Here is a 20,555-nt window from a genome sequence, read left to right as displayed (position 1 = left end):
CTATAAACTCTTTGACAATAAGAACTCATTTTGAGTACTCAAGCCTTCATGTTGATCATTCTTAGCTATTATGACTTCATCTTGAAGGATGTCTCTTTCATATGTTGATTCAGCAACACCGCTGTCTTGCACATCAGAATTTTCTGCATGTTGATTCTCTTCCTTAAAATCTCCAAGCATTGCCTCATCTTTGTTGTCACAAGCTTCTTTGATTACTTCATCTTGCTTTGGTAGTTCTTTAAAAATAAACTCAGCTTGCTCTTTGAAACTCTGACAGTAGGTGTTGTTTTCAGATGTACTCTGTCTTTACTGCTTCATATCAAAAACATCTTCTGAGAGTTTCTTAACCATCTCAACTAGCTGGTTTAAAAAGGCACTAATATCACCATTGCTTGCCATGGCTCTAATACCATATAACATAGATTAAACTCGAACTAAATAAATTTAGCTCAAACAAGATCACAGGTAGGTTAGGGACTCAGTTCTTAATAAATTAGATGGATAAAAACAGGTTAGCAATCCACCTAAACCCGAGACTAGGAATCTACCAAAGCCTGCTAAGAGAATTGAAGCAGCAGCAAACCATGGCCATCGGTTAGATCAAAAATGGATCAATAGGCGTAATTTTGAGTGTCCAATGGGTTATATGGCCATGGATTTAGCATGTTTGGGTTTTCTGGACCAATTCTATAAGCCACATATAAGGTATTTGAGGCCAATACGAAATAGTGCGTATTTCTATTTTCTTAGAGGTTATAGACTTTCGATTTTCAAGAATTAAGATGTAATGGGACTTTCCTTAGCTTGTACATGGAGGGTTTCCTAATTCTGTGATTTCTTAGTTCCATAAATAAAAAAAAGGGGATACACAACTCTCCCACAATTTTCTCATTCAATAAAACCTATGTTTGCTTAATTTTTGTGAGATGCAATAGCAAGCTTTGTGGGATACCAAGTTGAACTGGCGAGAATTGAGATGCTAGAAGTTGAGAAGAGACAAATCAAAGAATGATTTGGCTTGTCAGAGATGACAGAGGCTGTTATTAATTATAGTATGGACAATGGATTACAAATAAGGTATGCTTAGCTAAGGCTGAGTCACAATACAGTCACGGTCCTTAGCCTACATATAATGAATCTAGACGGGTATGTAATCCTTATCCTTAACACTCCCCCTCAAGTTGGTGTATAGATATCCCTCATGCCCAACTTGAATACAATAGGATGAAATGACTTAGAAAATTAAACCATTTGTGAATAAATCTGTTAATTGGTTTTTGGAAGTGACAAATGAAATGCAGATCAAACCATGTTCAAGCTTCTCTTGATGAAGTGTATGTCGTTCTCAATGTGTTTGGTCCTGTCGTGCAAGACTGTATTATGAGCTATACTGATTGCTGCCTTATTATCACAGTAGAGCCTTATAGATCCTTCAGGTGTCACTCCCAGATCACCAAGTAGCACTTTGAGCCAGATAAGCTCACACACTCCTTGTGCCATTGCTCAGTATTCTGCTTCTGCACTAGATTTGGATGCTACTGATTGCTTCTTGCTTTGCCATGTAACCAGTTTTCCTCTGAGGAATGTAAAATACCCTAAACTTGAGCGTCGGTCATCAATGGAGCCTACCCAATCAGCATCAGTAACGGACTTCAACTTCAGATTACTGTTGTTGGAAAATAAAATCTCTTTTTCCTTGTGCTGATTTTAAGTACCTTAGAATACAGTATACTACCTCGAGATGAGTAGACTCCAGATCATGAAGGAAACGGCTAACAACCCCTACAGCATAGAAAAAATATCCGGTCGGATATGAGAAAGGTATATTAATTTTCCCACAAGACGTTGATATTTGTCATTATCTACCAAATCACCTCCTTTACAGCTGAGTTGGTGATTGACTTCAATTTTTGAATCTGCAGACTTACATCCGAGCATACCTATCTCACCAAGGAGATCCAGAACATGCTTTCCTTGTGAAATGAAAATAACCTTGTTAGATCGGGCTACTTCAATCCCTAGGAAGTATCTAAGCTGTCCTAAATCCTTAGTTTCAAACTCTACTGCCAACCGAGCCCCTTTAACAAGGAGATTTCTGCATCATCATTGCTTGTTATTACAATATCATCAACATAGACGATAAGAGCAGTGACCTTGCCATCCTTGTGCTTGACAAACAAGGTCTGATCAACATGACTATGCTTGTACCCAAACTTCTGCATAGCCTTCTAAAACCAGCCAAACCAAGCCCGATGTGACTATTTAAGACCATAGAGAGATTTCCTTAACCTACACACCTTACCAGTTGTGGTTGATGATGCAAAGCTTGAAGGAATATCCATGTATGATGTATCCTCTTCTACAAGACCACTATTAAGGAAGTAATTTTTTACATCCAGTTGGTAAAGATTACATCCAAAATTTGCAGCACAATATAGCAATGCTCGAACATAATTTATTTTTGCAACAGGGGCAAACGTATCCTAATAATCAATGCATAGGTTTGGGTAAATCCCTTGGCAAGCAGTCTTGCCTTATATCTCTCAATGGTACCATCTAATCTATGTTTTATAGAGAACACCCTACCAATTTCTTTCCTTCAAGACGAGATACAAGCTCCCAAGGATCATTTTTCTTCAAGGCCCGCATTTCCTCTACCATAGCATCCTTCCATTTTGGGTCTGTGACAAATACTTTCCAGCCCTGCAGGATAGACACAGAGGACGATGAAGAAACAAAGGCACGATAGGATGGAGACAATGATTTATAGGAGAAAAAGTTAGAAATTGAGTGTAGGGTACAGTCGTACAGGATCTAACTCCCTTTCTAATAGCAACAAGAAGATCATCATCTGATGAAAAAGAGTGGTCATCATCTTGATCAGGAGGAACATCTTGACTAATAGAGAAAGCTCCCCCTTTTCAGACAAAAGGATTCTATGGCACTCTACATAGTGACCGACAGAAGAGGGGAAGCCAACCTCATCTCAACAGACCTAGTTCAAGCACTAAACCTCCTACAGAAGCAGCTTTTCAAGAAAGTTGTGCAGGTTTTGGGCTTAATGCTAGAGAAGAGGCTGATTCAATTGTAAGAGTTCATCTACAGTTTGTGCTGCTCCACTACCAAGTGCCTTTACTAGTCAGTCCCTTAACGCATTATGGCGTTCTCTTAGGGCGACCACAGCAACAAAAAGCTGGTATTCTCTATGATGGTGCACGGAACAACATCAAGGTGAAACAAAAAGCGCATAAGTGTGTGACGTTACCTCGCACATTGACGGATATGCCTTTACGGCGACAATTCTCTCCTCCAACTATGGGCCTTTCTATTCTTCCCACTCATGGAATTGCAATTCAACCGTCTTCCCCAAGATATGTACCACCTCAGTGTTGAAATCACTACAAAAGTATCTTGGTTTGCAAGCTAACTCAACAGAGCCAAGTTATTTTACGAGCGGGAGAATTGATACAAATGCATATGCATGGCTGGATTGACATTACGCAATCTGAAAGGCCGGACTGACAACCAGGTCCAAACCTAGGTCTTGGTCCAATAGGTGCAGTTAGGGGTTTGTTTAACTATTAGGTTTACTTTTGTTAATTTCATTTTCTAATTATTTTATTCTTGTTAGCTATCGTAGGAGTAGGAAGTTGAGTCAATTTCAACTTTTGTTGGCAAATTATGGTTAGGAGTAATCTGAGCCTATTTATATACATGTAACCAATCGATCAGAGATAAATTGGATAGAATAAAATTGTATTCCGTATGACGTTTATGATCCCAAAGGCTGAACCGATTGATTGTTCCTCTTTCAGTTCTTTTCTCTTTAAACTCTTCTTGTGTAGGGCCTGATTTGGTATGATTTCTATTTCAATTTCAGGGGGTGATTTCTATTTCTGAAATTGTTTGGTTTGATTTTTGCATCTTATTTCAGTGAAATAGAAATCAAGTTGAATAGAAATTCTGAAATAGCTGAGGAGCTGTTTCAGAATTTCTATTTCATTTGATTCAGCACTCTTGCTCTTGAATGAGCACATGGTTAATTTCATGGGCAAAGTAGTAATTTCATGTTAAAAATAAAACACCACCCTTCTTCTCCTAATGGTCACACCACCACCACCCCACTCCCACCATTGTCCCCGCCACCACCACCACTACTACCCTGTTACCACCACCACTATCACCACCACCTCCACCACCACCACCACCATTGCCATTGCCACCACCACTGCCACTACTTCCACAACCACCGCCACTACTTCCACAACCACCATCACCACCACCATCGCCACCGCTACCCCTTCACCACCACCGCCACCGCTATCCCTTCACCACCACCACCACCGCCACTACTTCCACGTCACCACTACCCTGCCACCACCATCACCACCGCTACTACCCCGCCGCCACCACCCCCATCCTTCCCAAAGAAATATAGAGAATCTATTCTCAGAATTTGAACTATCAAATGGATTTTTTTTATTCTTGAAATATTTCATATTGATACAACCAAAACAATTTCAATTTTTTGACCAAAAATCTATTTGTTGACTATTTCAAGAAATCAATCCAAAATTGAAATAGAAATCATACCAAATCAGGCCTAGGTCTGATCTTCTCCCCCCCCCCCCCTTGCAGTTTCTGTTTATGATAATATCTCCTTATATTTCTTCTCCTCAGTTATTTTTTTCTATTCTGGTTTTTGCTTCCGCATTGTTCCTGCTACTTGCGTTACCGTTGGGTTAGAGAAAATTTCTTAATACTCCCTGATTATAACCCATTTGGCCAAAAAATTTGTGAAGTGTTCATAATCATTAGGTGAACACTTCATCTTTTTTTTTTTTTATTGTTTATTTTATTTGTCTTTCTTCCTTTGCATTTGATATCTCTTTCCCCATCCCTCTTCTCCCATCTTTTCTTTCCCTTTTTGGTTAGAACTCTATTTTCCCTATTTTGTTTTGTTTGGATCCATTTAGCCGACCCCATTAAGTTGGGACAAGGCTGAGTTTGTCTGAACAGAGTTAGGTTTGGTACTGTTTACTCAGCTCAGAACAGTTTCAGAGAAATTTTTTCTATTTTATAGTTGACTATCTGGCATGTTATTGGTTGCATTCAAGGGGGTTCAAGATTAGGAATCACATGGTTCACTCCCTGAATTCACCTTGATTGGGTTTGGTATGGATGAGATTAATCATCTGAAACCAAGAGTGTTCTACTGCTGATTTGTTTCTGTCGTGAGGTTGAAGAAGCTGATTCTTATTATTCCCTCTGTTTTGTCCCTAGACTTTACGGGAAGTCCAGTTTAGTAATTTTTTAAATTTTAGTTCCCTTTTGGCCGAGGTTGCATCACTCATCGCACCCACTCTGTGGTTCTCTCCACAAACCCTCGCAGCACCAAGACAACATGAAAAAGTTGCACGCACCACCACCACCTATCTGTCTCCCTTTTTATATAAAAGGTTACTTGACAATGAAGGATAACAGAATCGGATTTCACGTGTGACGTCACCTTCTTCGATGACATCCTCATGAGGACCCAACAGTATGGCAAATACCTGTATTTATAGCCTTCACCAGAAACTTACGATTGGCTTATTAGAGCTCTTACATTATCCAACCAATAGAAAAGCTCCAATCTGACCTATTACATCATTTAACTAATAGGAACGCTCTAAACTGACCTATTACATCATCCAACCCATAGGAAGGCTCTAAACTGACCTAAAGACCTAACAACCACTAAGAAAAAGAGAACCAACTCATACTAAATAGAATTTACAATTCAAAAAAGTTAAAAAAAAATATGGAAACCTCCAGCCCACAGTTGTCATGGCGTGCTGGCGCTGAAGAAATGTGCATATCAACCAACGTCACGGTGTCCCTGTTTCCCTAAATCTCCTATTTTAGCCTTGGTTTCTGGAAAGCCATCATAGGATCCTTACACACACATCAACTGGTTCTGAGATTTGATCCATAAGTTCTTTTCTCTTGGGCGATCCATACCTGGAAGTTTCATATCCAGAAGTCTCTCTTTCTGTTAGATTCAAATTTTCGAAGTAACCTGCAACTAAGACATCCACCAGATCTGATTTCAGATCTCACCATTCGGTTGCCAACAGAATTTTGGGGCTATTTCTCGTTGGGATCGGCAGACCTTGGCACTCCGATTTTGTTCCAGTAATTGCAAGGAGAATCGTCTTCCTAAGAAGGAGTTTCCTCTGCTGGAACTACTCCAGCTCACCGCCTCTCTTTCTATCGTATTATTACAAGGTTGAAGAAGACATATTAAGTCTTTAAAATTGCAAGGACAACTTATATTATTTACATAAAACCCCCTATATTCTCTATTGCTATTCTGTTTAGCCCATTCAATTTTCTCTTTAACTCCATTAAATTACAGTTCTGCCACTCCTTTACAACTTCAGATTAATTACAATTCTGCCATTGCTCTTATAAATCTTGATTTATCTATTAGTTTGCCATTCAACTTTGAATTTAATTACAATTCTGCCATGGTCGACATGATTGCCATGGCGTGCAACGTGTTGATATATCGATCAAACACCCCTTCACCGACTTGGATCGCCATGACAACTATGCTCCAGCCACAATTGGACTGCAGAAATGGGAACACCTACAGCCGCAATTGGACTGCACAACGTGAACACCTTCATTCGCAATTGGACTGTAGAATTCTGTAAAACCTCTATTCCAGCCGCAAGAGTAGACTTCTTAACAAGATAAGATTCTTGATTTGTTCACGAATCAGAAACTGGACAATACACTAGAGCCACAGGCTGTCATGACACAGAATCTGACTGTCAGCTGAGCGATCTGTAGACAGATTTTTTACCTTCTTCCTGCATGTGTCTGCATCACTTGGATTCCCCAAGCAGCAGCCATAAGAGTTGAATTTGATAAAGTAATCAGTAGGGGATGCCCGAGGACCAACCACATTCAATAAATAGAAAGAGCCAATTGGAGAATGCAATGATGCACCACTAAATACCATCTCTACAGGTAAACCTCTGAACATATCCATGGAGGATACCAAATTTGCTACTATTATAGAGATGCCATCCATCATGATAGAGTATACACTGATCCAAACTAATCCTTAAAAGTACTTCCATCTTTCACTTCCTAAATTGCCTATAAGGAAGCTACCAAGACAACTTCCAATCAGTTGTTCCTTCTCTCAAACAACACAAGAACCACCAGATAGGACCAAGCAATGGTGTCAACACTTGAAGTAAAGTGGATATGATGAAGAGGTATTCTTCATCCATCTTGCAAATGATTCAAATATGAAGGAGAATGGCCAAACTATCACATCTCCTATGTAACATATCCATGTATTGGTCTTCTATGAGCCACTACCAACAAAAGCCTTACACTTGGTGAGCAACATGTTCCTATAACTGCACACAACTAATGTAAGGCTGGATCACGAAGGACCGAGCCCCAGGCAGGATCTTCTTGAACAAAGTTTAATGCTGGTTTGGTCTTCAAAAACTGGGCAACAATTGATGAACTTATAGAAGATCACACAATGAAATCTTTTGAAATAGAAACAAAAAAGAAAAAAGAAAATAGAGAAGAAGGATAGGTTTGGATCGAGTATCCCAACTCTCTCCTAGGTCTCTCACCCACGGCCTCTGACCGTACCTGTCTCTCACAAGTCACAGCCATTAATGGCTTTAATCAAGCTCCTTTCTTGAGGCCTGGGGCTCATTGTTGAGCAGTTATGATGTGGTTCGTAGCTAAGTCGGGTCGATGCCCTAGAGTTTGTGTCATTGTTGTGTGATCCTTCCCTTTATTTTTATATTATTAATTTCTGTTTCTTCTGGAATCCAAGTAGCCGAACCCATTTAGTTGGGATAAGGCTGAGTAGTAGTAGTAGTAGTTGTTGTTGTTGTTGTTGTTGTTGTACTCATTTCTCCAACTCGACTTGGCTGTTTCAGCCCATTTTTCTTTATTTAAATAGTAATCGATTACAACCCAAGTCTTCTAGAGTTCTAGAAATAAAATAAAATCCTAATAACAATCTAATTAACTAACTAAGAAATCCTAAAAATAGAAACCACCCATTACATAAAAACAACTCTATAAAATAAAAAATTCTCAAGTCCAATAAGTAATAACCCCCCCCCATGCAAGGTATAACTGAATGCTAAAATTTCTCCTAATCCAGATCAGCTTGACAGCTGTTTTTGACTTGAAAAGAAGGCCTCCACGCCCAGCAATATTGCCTTTAGCTTGATCTTCACCAGCTGGCCATGGGAGCCACCAAATCTAGTCATTATCTCCTCCTTTAACTGCTGGTCGATATCATCCCAAATAGGTAAGCTCAATAGCTAATGGGCAGAGCACTTGATTATGGAAATATCTCCTTGAAATCAGCAAGCTAGATGGCCATAAGATCTGGAATATACTTCTCCAAATAAAGCGGGTCGACCTGGAATTAATCCTCCTTCAAATCAGCAAGATTGATAGCTATATTCTCCCCAACCCCCACCCAAAAACAAATAGTAAGGCTTGCCGATAGCTGTCCTTGGGCAAAATATAGGCTGGAAAGTTGGAATTAAATACTCCCATAATATGACCCAAGTATGGACCCAGTTTGAAACCCAATTGATGTACCAATTCAGCATCAAAACTCAGTCAATCAAGAGCCATACAATGTGTACCTCCATGCCTTCATTATACTGCCTAATTAGGAAGGTTCAACATAATGGGATAGTACATGCTTTGGAAAGGGAAAACATCATCTGGCACAGTAAAGAGAGAACCAGGATTGTCATAGGCATGTTATCCTACAGATTCATCGCCCTTGACAGCAAACAGATTGAGAACAAGAGTTGGAAATTTTTCAAAAATCTGCTTGAAAATGTAGCTCCTCACTCAATATTTTGAAGCTTTCAATGTCAGAATCACCTTTATTTTGCAGACAGCCAGTAGAAAATATTTTACTCCTCCATATTAGATGGCATATTAATAACCAAAGATCGGATACCAATCTCCAATGCAACAAGATTAAACAACATTGTTAGGCCCAGGTAACAACTATAAGCCCAAGTTTTTCAAGTCAAATTTAAATAGTCTAATATGATCAATAGGACCAAAACAAAGAATAAAATGAGATGCAGCAAAATGTTGCTGCAAATCACCCAACACAAAACACAAGCCCTAGAAGATCAAATAAACAATGCAACCCAGGTGATAGAGATTACTCTGACATCCAACAGTAGTCTGTTGCTAATGCAATTAAGCACAATGAAGAGAAACTGAATTTTGATGGAGAGATACTTATTTGTTAGAATACAGAACAAATTTTAATGATTGAAATTTGAAAACAAGAAATATGGAAGAATAATAAGTAGAGAGACAAATCTGGACTATGGTAATTGATTTCTTGAATTCAATTCAAGAATTAATCAACAAAAAATCATGTGTGTGAACAGATGACAGAAACAGAGTGTCTGATTCTGATCAACTGTGAACAAGCCTGGTAAACAATTACCAAAAACAGCATGGAGTTTTTAAGGAATTAACTAGAAGATCTAATCAATAGGAAAAGATCCAGCCTGAATAGTTGTTCACATGCAACAGCAGTAGCAAAAAAATTAGAACAGTAGCAGCAATATATAGCTTAATTTGTCACAGATATGGTCTAGGTGGTTATGCACTTCTTCATAAAACAACTAAACTTCAAGTCATAAACTCAACGTATAACAACACCAACTGTCTAGATATATAAAGCTGACTCCTTTAACAAATAAAAATCATATTATAATTAGGATCACGATTTAGTATCTCTGCCTCCTACCATAAAAAGGGCATACCCAGTGCACGAGACTCCCGCCACTGCCTCCTACCGTGACACAGAAAATTTAAATAAAGAAACCAGAACACTGTCTAAAATCATTAACCCCATTTTGAGGCTTTATAAATCACTCATAACAACTTAAACTGACAGTAATTGAAGCCGAAATTTGTTAGGCACTAATTCATATGACCAGGCTGGCATAGATTCCTTCCTACACTTTTGCGATGGCCAAAGGACTGAAGTTTTAAACTCTGTAGGGAGCGACAGAACCCCATGTATCCTCTTAAGGTGACTATTAGCTAGTTGATCTGCACTATAGTCTATAGCCACTCCTTCAGTATGTCAAAATCCTACCTGTTTTAGGCCAAAACATTACTTTGCTACTGCTCTCATGCACCCACTTTGTCATAAGATGTTTCATCATCATTTCAAAAATAAACTAATTCTAACAATCAAAACTGTAGCATAGAGATTCCCCTCCATGCCAATCAGAACCATGATTCACTTTTTTATACCCCAGTACCCCTCCAAAAAAGACAAGGAAAGGAAGGTAGCAAGCACCGGTGCCCGGGAAAAACAATAAATTGGCAACATAAAGTTCTAAACTCACCCAAACACTAAGCGATATACCTGAATATAAAGCATGTAATCTGAGGTACCAGACCCTTTTTTTCCATACGAATCATGATATGTTTTTTCGTCCACCTATTTCAATCTGATATAACACTCATCAAATAAAACTGACAGTTCATAGCATGATCAACAAGGTTTATAAGTAACATAGAGTCAGAAACAGAAAAGCGAGGATGGTTAAGAGAAAGGAAGAGCAGAGATTTGGACCATGTTAGATGCATTAAGAGGATGGTAGAGTACTAATACGGGATGTGGACATTATGGAGAGATGGGGTGAATATTTTTACAATTTACTAAATGGAGTTACCTTGACTGATAGGATGGACTCGGAAGTAGAGAGAAATAGTCTCGAAGCCAACACACGTCATGAGCTTCTACAATGAGTTGGCGAGGCCGAAGTTAAAGGGGCCCCACGAAAGATGAAAGTAGGCAAAACACCGGGGACCAGATGAAATCCCAATTGAAGTGTGGAAGAGCTTAGGAGTACGAGGGATATCTTAGCTAACCAAGTTGTTCAAAAGGATTTTAAGTACAAAGAAAATGCCAGATGATTGGTGGAGAAGCATTGTAGTTCCGATTTATAAGAATGAAAGTGATATCCAGAACTGTAAAAACTATAGAGGCATTAAACTAATGAGTCATACCATGAAACTATGAGAGAAAATCATTGAAGCCCACCTAAGAAGAGAAATTGATATATCAGAGAACCAATTTGGTTTTATGCCAGGGAAATCCACGACAGAAGCTATTTACCTTCTAAGGAGACTTATGGAAATTTTAGAGCTTACAAAACGAACCTCTATATGGTCTTTATCGACCAAGAAAAGGCCTATGATAGGGTCCCTAGAGAGCTCATTTGGCATATCCTAGGGAAGAGAAAGAGCTAAAGTAACTATGTGGATATAATTAAGGACATGTATGAAGGCGTGGTGACGAGTGTCAGAACTGCAGAAAGCCAAAGTAGTGAATTCCCAATTACAATTGGGTTACACCAAGGATCAGCTCTAAGCCCTTATTTGTTTGCACTCATCATGGATGATTTAACCAGACACATCCAAGATGAGGTCCCTTAGTGTATGCTATTCGCTAATGATATTGTTTTGATAGATGAGACAGTGAAAATGATTAATGTGAAGCAGGAGTAATGGAGATCATGCTTGGAATCAAGAGGTTTTAAGTAAAATAAAGAAAATTACAGGAAGAAAATTAAGAAGGCTAGGCAGGGAGGACATAACAGGGATTCGGCCCAAAGACGTGTTACGAGATCGATGCGATCGACAGCAGCCCCTCGCGATGTGTCCTTATGAGTTGCATCTTTTGGAATGCTCGAGGTGTTGGAAATAAGCCGACTATTAGGCGTCTGAAATCTTTGGTGAGTTTACACAAGGTGGACATTGTAGCTATTGTTGAACCCAAGGCACAGGCTGCGAAGGCAAGATTGGTGATGAGGAGGATTGGGCTGGAGTCTTATCATGTGCTGGACAGGCTCTGGATATTTTGGAAGGCCTCTCTGACTGTCCGTGTGGTGGAGGAGCATGATCAGTTTATTACCCTTGAATGTAAGGAGGCCAGTAGGGGGACTTTTCTTTTTTCCTTTGTCCATGGTCGTTGTTCAAATGTGGAAAGAAGGGTCTTGTGGGAGAGGCTTGAGGTGTTCTCGGGGGAGGTGTTGCACCCTTGGGCAGTGGGAGGTGATTTTAATGTGGTTGTGTCCCCCCTTGAGAAGCTGGGTGGTTGTCCAGTTTGCTCTCTCTCTGTGGAGGAGTTTGAGTCATTTATGAGTAGGGCTGCCCTAGTTGATGCGGGCTATGCTGGTAACATGTTCACATGGACAAATAATCAAGTGGGGGCAGGTAGGGTGATGGCTAGGCTGGACAGATTTCTGGTTAACACTGCTTGGTTGGCTACCTTCCCAAGCAGCTTTGTCACCCACCTTAACAGAGCATGTTCAGATCACGCGCCCATCGGGCTTTCTTTTATGATGGCTGGGCAGCTGGCTTTCTCTTCCTTTCAGTTTCAACAGATGTGGCTCAGGCATCCAAGCTTTCATGATTTCATCAAGGACCAGTGGGCTCGGCCGGTCTCTGGCTCCCCTCTCTATGTGCTGTTTTTTAAGTTAAAATTCCTTCGTAGTGCGCTGCGAAAATGGAATAAGGAGGTCTTTGGCAATATACACCAGAAGGTGAGGGACGCTAAGGACTCGGTGTGCAGAGCGGAGGTGGTTTTTTACCAACAAACCTCCGATGAGTCCAGAGAGGCATTGGTAGCAACTAAGGAAATTTTGAAGGAAATTCTCCTACAGGAGGAAATATTCTGGAGGCAGATATCCAGGGTAACTTGGTTAAAGGAGGGGGATCGAAACACGAAATTCTTTCACGCTATGGTGAATGTTCGAAGGAGGCAGGCTTGTATCCAAAAAATCAAGGGGGGGAATGGAGAGTAGATAATGGACCCTGAGGGGATCCAGGCGGAGGCGGAGGCGGAGGCGGTGCGGCATTTCTCTGACATCTTTTTGTCTCAAGGTTGTGTGGTGGATGTTGAACTGCTCTCTGTGGTTCCAAAGGTTGTCTCTGAGGTTGATAACGCTAGTCTCCTTGTGTGGCCCACGAAGGAAGAGGTCAAGGGGGCTGTTTTCTCTCTGTCTTGCGAGAGCGCACCGGGTCCGGATGGATTTACTGACTATTTCTTTACCTCGTGCTGGGATATCGTGGGTGAGGAGGTTTGGGCTGCGGTCCAAGATTTCTTTGCGGGAGGGGAGCTTCCCAGGAGCTTCACCTCTGCAAACCTGGTCCTCATCCCTAAGAAGGACAACCCCGAGGTAATGTCTGATCTTCATCCTATTAGCCTCTGTAATTTTGCTTACAAGGTTATTGCCAAGATCTTTGCTTCCAGGCTGGCAGGTATCCTCCCTTCATTAATTGCAGAGGAGCAAGGAGCGTTTGTGCAAGGCAGAAGTATTCATGACTCCATATCCATTGTGCAAGAAATGGCCCAGGACATTAACCGGAAAACCAGGGGGGGCAATGTTATTCTTAAGCTGGACATGGCGAAGGCTTATGATCGATTGGATTGGGACTTTCTCTGGCAGGTCCTCGCCAAATTTGGTTTTAGTGGCGCCTGGATCAGCTTGATTAAGAAGATGGTTGACAACTGTTGGTTCTCTACAGTGCTAGGGGGCTAACAATTGGGCTTTTTCAAATCTTCTAGAGGGGTGCGGCAAGGTGACCCCCTCTCGCCAGCTCTTTTTATCATTGCTGAGGAGGTGCTGAGCAGGGGAATTAAAAACATGTTTGTGGAAGGGCATGCTTCCTTTTACAAGCTTCCAGGAGGGTGTCCGGGGATTTCTCATTGCCTGTTTGCAGATGACACTATTATCTTCTCTAGGGCGCTCAAGGGTTCTCTTAAACAGATCATGGGTCTCCTCAACAGGTACGAAGGCTTCTCGGGTCAACTGGTTAATAGACAGAAAAGCTGCTTTGTGTTGAGTGGTTTGGCCACACCGGCTAGAGGTCGCTTGGTTGGTGAGATAACTGGTTTTCCTAGGAAATCTCTCCCTATTACTTACCTAGGAGCACCCCTCCATTCAGGGAGGATGAAGATTTGCTTGTTTGATGGGTTGATTGAGAAGATTAGATGCAAGGTAGCAGGTTGGCAAGGAAGGCTGCTTACTGCAGGAGGCAGGATTACTCTTATAAAGCATATCCTTTCCTCAATTCCAATTCATGTTCTTGCGACACTGGCACCACCCAAGGCGGTGTCTAGGCGGGTCTATGGGATGTTTGCTGACTTTCTATGGGGCTGCTCAGAGTGGGGGAAGAGAAAACATTGGGTTGGATGGCATAAAGTTTGTAGGCCAGTTGGGGAGGGAGGGCTAGGGATCAGACTGTTGGAGGATGTTGGACTCTCGCTTAGGCTCAAAGGCCTGTGGAAGGCGCTAGGGGAGCGCTCCATTTGGAGTTATTTTTTCAAAGCTAAGTTCTTTAAAAATCAGCATGTTGTTCTATCAGAGGCAAACAGAACAGGCTCAAAGTCTTGGAGGCACACTTTGGAGCACAAGGAGGTCCTGTTTCTAGGGGCAGGTAATATTCTCTTCTGGCTGGACAACTAGATGGGTTTTGGTCCCCTAATGGACACTGTAGACAATGGTCTTGGGGTTGATATGGGGCTGAGGGTGAAGGATGCCTTTTGCGAGGATGGCACTTGGAAGCAAGAAGTGTTGGACAGCATTGATTCAGAGGCCATAAGAGAGTATATTTCGTCAGGTTCTTTTTTCTTGTCGGGAGGTGAAGATGTGCTGGTTTGGGCTCTCTCTAGTAATGGCTTGTTCTCTACCAAGGCGGTGTGGGATGTGGTGCGGGGTCAGTCGCCAACAGTCTCCTATGCGAAGTGGATATGGAATAGCACACTCCCGGTGAAGATGGGCTTCTTTTCGTGGCAGCTGCTGAATGGAAGGATACCTACAGATGACTCTTTGATGGCAATAGGTATTCCACTTGCCTCGAAATGTTGTTGCTGTGGTAGGCCTCAGAGGGAGACCACGGACCACTTCTTATTTCCGGAGGCATGGCGACTAGAGTGTGGGACCACTTCTCCGGTTTGTTTGACATCACCCTTCTTCCCGCTCGAGGATGCGAGGAAGCGGGGTCTTACTGCGCGAGTTTAGCGGTGGACATGGTCTTAGTCTTTGTTATTCTGGGATTACGCCATCCCGATCATTTGGGAGCTATGGAGGGAAAGAAACTTCAGAAGACATGATGACAGGAGGCGGATAGCCAACTCCATTATTGCTTGCATCAAAGCCTGGGTGAGGAGTTGCCCTACCCGACCAAGGTAGGCACCCACGGATCGCTAGGGAAACCTTGATCTTACGATTAATGCGGGTCTTGCGGCTCCCATCGTAAAGTGCAAACGGCCCATCCCAGTATACTGGTGCCCCCCCTTCTACTCGGTAAAGTTGAACGTTGACAGAGCTTGTTCTGGTAACCCTGGCCTGGGTGGAGGAGGTGGGATTATTAGAGACTGGAATGGGAAAGCGCTGGCAGCCTTCTCTAATTTTTATGGGCCAAGTACCAGCTCACTGGCGGAACTCAAGGCGCTGAGGGATGGCCTAAGGTTGTGTAAGGATTTGGGGTTCACGGATGTTGTGATTAACAGTGACTCAGAGGCAACGGTTAGAGCAGTCAATCAAAGGAGGGGTAACTTATGGGAAGGGTGGTATAAATACAAGGAGATTCATGAATTATTAGCTTGTACTCGGGCCAACATCACTTTTGCCTACCGGGAGAGCAACAGAGCGGCTGATTGGTTGGCCAAGCACTCTTGTCTTGCGATGACTTCTACTGTTTATCAACCGGAGAGCTTGCCGGGTGGTCCCTTTCAGGCCATTCTCCGTGAGGACAAAGCTGGCCTTCCTGTCCTACGAAGCTAATGGTTTGGTTGTTTTTACTCTTGTATGGGGTGGCTGTTCATTGAGAGGTGTGATTTTGTCTTGGGAAGGGGTTAGGCGGAATGTCCCCCCCTGTATTCTTTATTATTTGCTCATTGATTTTAATAAAGGTTTAGGGGCCAACCCGGGTCCCAGGTAATATTCGGGTTAAAAAAAAAGAGTAAAATAAAGAAAGAATATATTGTGTAACTTCAGTCAAACCAGGAGAGATGATGAAGTGGTGAAACTTAAGCAGCGAGACCTACCACAAAGTGAATGCTTTAGATATTTGGGGTCAACCATTAACAAAGAGGGTGATATAGAGGAGGATGTTTCCCACAGAATTAAAGTAGGATGGATAAAGTGGAGAGGTGCATCAGGAGTGTTATGTGACACACGCATACCTATTAAGCTTAAGGGGAAATTCTACAGGATAGTAATAAGACCAGCAATGACATATGGGGCGGAACATTAGGCAGTTAAGTAGAGTAATATAGATAAGATGAGTGTAATGGAGATGAGGATGTTGAGGAGGATGTGCGGCAAGACTAGGAGAGATGGAGTAAGGAATGATTGTATTAGAACCGAATTGGGAGTTGCACCAATCCAGGACAAGCTCTATGAGAGCCGCTTAAGGTGGTATGGTCATGTCCAACAGAGACCCATTGATGCACTAGTAAGGAATAGTGACCAGATTCAATTTGAAGGAGCTAAAAGAGGTAGGGGTAGGCCTAAAATGACTATTGGAGAAGTATTAAGAAAGGATATGCATGTGGTAGGGTTCGATCCTAGTATGACCGCAGATAGAGTTGTTTGGAGGACGAGGGCCCGTGTAGCCGACCCCTTGTAGGGGGATGTTCCTGGGATGCTGCTTAGATTTCTTCCTCTACTAATTTTATTGTTTACTTCCTTTCACTCCTTTTTACTTTTTTCACTTCCTTCTACTTCTCTTATTCCTATTACTACCATGGCCTCTATCGGATCCATGTAGCCGACCCCATTTAGTTGGGATAAGGTTATGGTTGTTGTTGTAGAGTTAGAAACAAAAACATGCTTTGGGATACTCTTTGGTTACATTTCCAGTACATTAACCTTGTTTCGCTGCTTTCACTAGCCATTCTAATGCGAATAACACCATCAATCATTGGTCCTCTTTTCAGGTAATCACAAATTACATATATATCAAAAAAAGGGTAATCACAAGTTACATAATCAAAGTAAACACAGATGATAAGCTGTGATGTAAATCCTTCGAGTACCTAAATCATAATCATCAAATAGATGAAAATTTAAATACACAGTCAGGGCATCATTGCACAAACAGAAAATTGCCAATTCACGAACAAATGAAACACATACTCTTGTAATCACTCCATGTGCCATGGGCAAACAGACGAAGCATATCAAGAAAGACAGAGTACTCAGTGCCTTGAAGCTGCACCAAAATTAGCAGAAAGACAAGTTAGACATCTGCTAAAATATACTAGTGCAATCAATCAATACCCTTCTTCAGGGATGACATAAGTAGTTCTAGGAACTGTATAATACTGAAACTAGCAAGTAGCAACATTAACGATCATGACAAACTCAATATTGAATGGGACGCCTTAATAGTTACTGAAGATGTTAAGCATGATATGGAATACTTAAACAACACACAATGCCAACTGATAGTAAATAATAACATGAAGCAACATATGACTCTAATTGCATGCTTGCACAATAACTATTTACAACTATTTCAATTTTATAAATTCAAACCACAACCTTAAAACATAAAAATAGATGAAAAACTAAACTCCTGTGCTAAACAATATAAATTATAAGTGACATTATGCCTAAAAAAGAAGCAAACCCCACAAGAAACAAATTATCTACTTACTAGAACCATCAACAAAAACATTCAACAAGAAAGGGATTTCAAAAAAAAAAAAAAAAAAAAACCAACTGGAAACCGAATTACGATACAAGGGGGAAAAAACATGCATTGAAGATCAATGAATTCAATTAGAAGGAACAACCAAATACAAGAAAAAGAAGCATAAAGCCCCCAAAAGTGGGGAAGAACATTAAAAAAGAAAAGGCAATAAATGGAATAAATAAATAAATAATCGTCGAATATAATCTGACCTCGACAACATGAGGAACAGCTAGAATCTCAGAAAAAGCGAAGAGAGATGAATGCGAGGTTGCTTCAACTATTACATTCGCAAGAGAAGCCCCTTTGTGATTCTCTGCTTGTTTGACGAAGTGCTCTATAAGCTCCGCTTGCTTCTGCTCGATATCCATGTAGTACTACTTAATAGAAAGACAAGTAAAGCTTCAAACACAGTATATGTAACTAAGAACCCATCAAACCAGAAGACTAAGATGATATAATTCTATAGAGAAATCGATTCGAAAAGATGGGTTTTTTCAATGAAAGGATTCCACTAGCTTCCCTCGTTCCCTCCCAATACTTCTACGGCGCCTCTAGGTGTCCCCTCTAGAATCCATATAAAGGGCTTCTTCCCTCTTTCTTTTTCTTTTTCTACTTTTTTTTTCTTTTAATAATTGCTCGAAATCAAAAACTCCCTTTTTTTAGAGCGTGAAAAGCATGAAAGGTGGTACACTTGCCATAGTTGTCTACGCCTGCGATGCGGGCCTTGATGTACGCCTAGGATGCGCCCCTTAAAAGGTCGGAATTTCGGAGTACTTGTGGGGTTTGTAATTCAGTTCCCTTGCAATAACTTTCACCAATGTGTAACCTTTTTTTTTTGGAAAATTTACGTTTACCACCCTTGAAGTGTGAATCTATTACGTCCACCCCTGAAATCATTTATTTCAAAAACTTAACCTGTATGTTGAAAAAATCTTACAACCATACCCTTACCATTAGATTAAAATAGTTAAGTGATGATGTCATCGCCCAATTTTAATCTAAATGTCTATAATACTCTTAATAATACCTCATTCCTTGTTTACCTCATTTGGAATGAAGTGCTATTATTTTTTTACCCTCATTAGGGATGATGGGATGAAGCATAACATCATCTTATCAAAATGAGGAAAAAAAAAAAATTTGAAAAATAGAGGAAAAAAAACCTCCATCGTTGCTAAACAAACAAATAACCTCTGCCTCCATTACCATCTCCAATCAACTGATGCCACCATCGCCAGCCATTTCCATCCCGACGTCGCTATCACCATCGCCATTCCCCTCACACTGCGCCATGGCCACTCTTCCTCTGCGGGTTTGAACTGCTCGCCTATCTGAGTCGACAATTGGAGAAACTGGTCCATCCCCAGTTGTAGATGCCATGGAACATATGACTGACCAAGGTGAGAAACCTATGTTCCTCAATAGATGATTTGTGACATGAACGATTCCAAAGAGGCCAAGTGATTACAACCCTTCTCTTGCTGCAGCACTTGGGCCAAGTCAACCCAATCCCAATCTCAACATAGCTACCGTTGGATTAACACCAGGTTTCGCTGGTAGACTCGAGGGTCCCGATCACATCTTTATGGGTAGGCTTCCATACTATTTCACGGAAGCACAGATATGGGAACTTCTAGAATCATTTGGACCTCTTCTTGGTTTTGATCTTGTCAAGGACAAGGAAACAAGGAACTCAAAAGGTTGTGCTTTTTGTGTGTATCAAGATCTATCAATGACAACATTGCTTGCGCAGCTCTCAATGGAATAAAGATGGGTGACAAAAATCTCATTGTTAGACGCGCAAACCAGGGTGCTTCGTAGCCCAAACTTGAGCAAGAGAGTATACTATTGCAAGTGCAGCAGCAGGTTGCATTGCAACTAAGGAACAATTTTCACATATATCCATTATTATGGACGGTCTAAGCCTCCTTAACTCTTCATGTTGGTTATAATACCATGTTGGTTTCCTTTAACTTTTTGTAGAAACTACATTTAAAAACCTCTGTTATAAGCCTCCAGTGTTACACCAATGCCCAAAACCCGGGCTAATTTGAACTTTAGTTGTAAGATCCTAACCCGAATCCAATTGCAGATCAGGAACCCAAGGTTATAGCCCCCAGTACCTTGTGGAATATTAATTGGGTGTTTGAGCAAGAAGAAAGGATCCCAATTGTGAGATTCCACTTGCCGGTAATCAGATGGATACCTTTCCCATGCAAATTCGAGATTCACCACCAGATGTACGGATCATGATAAGTCCCACTAGTTGGCAAACCCATGTCATAACTTTAATATTTTAAACTTGAGAAAAGTTGGAAATATGTAAACACATGAAAACACCAATGCTCGGGGTGTCCCGACACTTGGTCAGCATAAAACAATCCATTGGTCGATGGCACTGGTCGACATCTCACACAGACCAGTGTTGTTGTCCCAACATTTCTCTATCTTGGGAGTGCAGGGCCCAGTGTCTCGAGTCAGGGATCTCACCTCCACGTCCCATTTACCTGTGGATATGTTCCTCCAACAATGTTGGTATGTGGGACCCACGTAATTGACCCGCGTACATTAACTCGGCTTAAAAATTAGTTTTGAACCAATTAAACCCAAACCAAACAGACCCTAATAACCCACTACTATATAAACAAACTAAAAACCAAACTCGTTCACTATTACAATCATTGGAAACAGAGAAAGAAAAGAAGAGGAGAAGAAGGAAGCCTTGGGAATTAAAATTCTGGAAATTG

At 41.2% G+C, this 20,555-nt stretch overlaps 1 protein-coding gene across 5 annotated transcripts in view; it reads right to left on the bottom strand.

Annotated features, from left to right (window-relative positions):
* Positions 1-18,369, bottom strand: part of LOC122648488 (COP9 signalosome complex subunit 7-like) — a 45,615-nt gene extending 27,246 nt beyond the window's left edge. For all 5 annotated transcript variants that reach the window (XR_006331089.1, XR_006331087.1, XR_006331088.1 and 2 more), the window contains exons 1-2: positions 18,018-18,369; positions 17,247-17,322 (exon numbers count right to left, since the gene is read on the bottom strand). Coding sequence is in view for 2 of the 5 variants with exons in the window: in XM_043841692.1 (XP_043697627.1) it covers positions 17,247-17,322; positions 18,018-18,176 (235 nt within the window). In the remaining 3 variants the exon portion in view is untranslated. The remainder of the gene's footprint in view (positions 1-17,246; positions 17,323-18,017) is intronic.
* Positions 18,370-20,555: the final 2,186 nt, after the last annotated feature.

This window comes from Telopea speciosissima, chromosome 1 (genome assembly GCF_018873765.1).
Source record: "Telopea speciosissima isolate NSW1024214 ecotype Mountain lineage chromosome 1, Tspe_v1, whole genome shotgun sequence".
Classification (NCBI taxonomy): domain Eukaryota; kingdom Viridiplantae; phylum Streptophyta; class Magnoliopsida; order Proteales; family Proteaceae; genus Telopea; species Telopea speciosissima.
The sequence above is the reverse complement of the archived record's forward strand: the minus strand, read 5'-3'. Positions and strand labels throughout refer to the sequence as shown.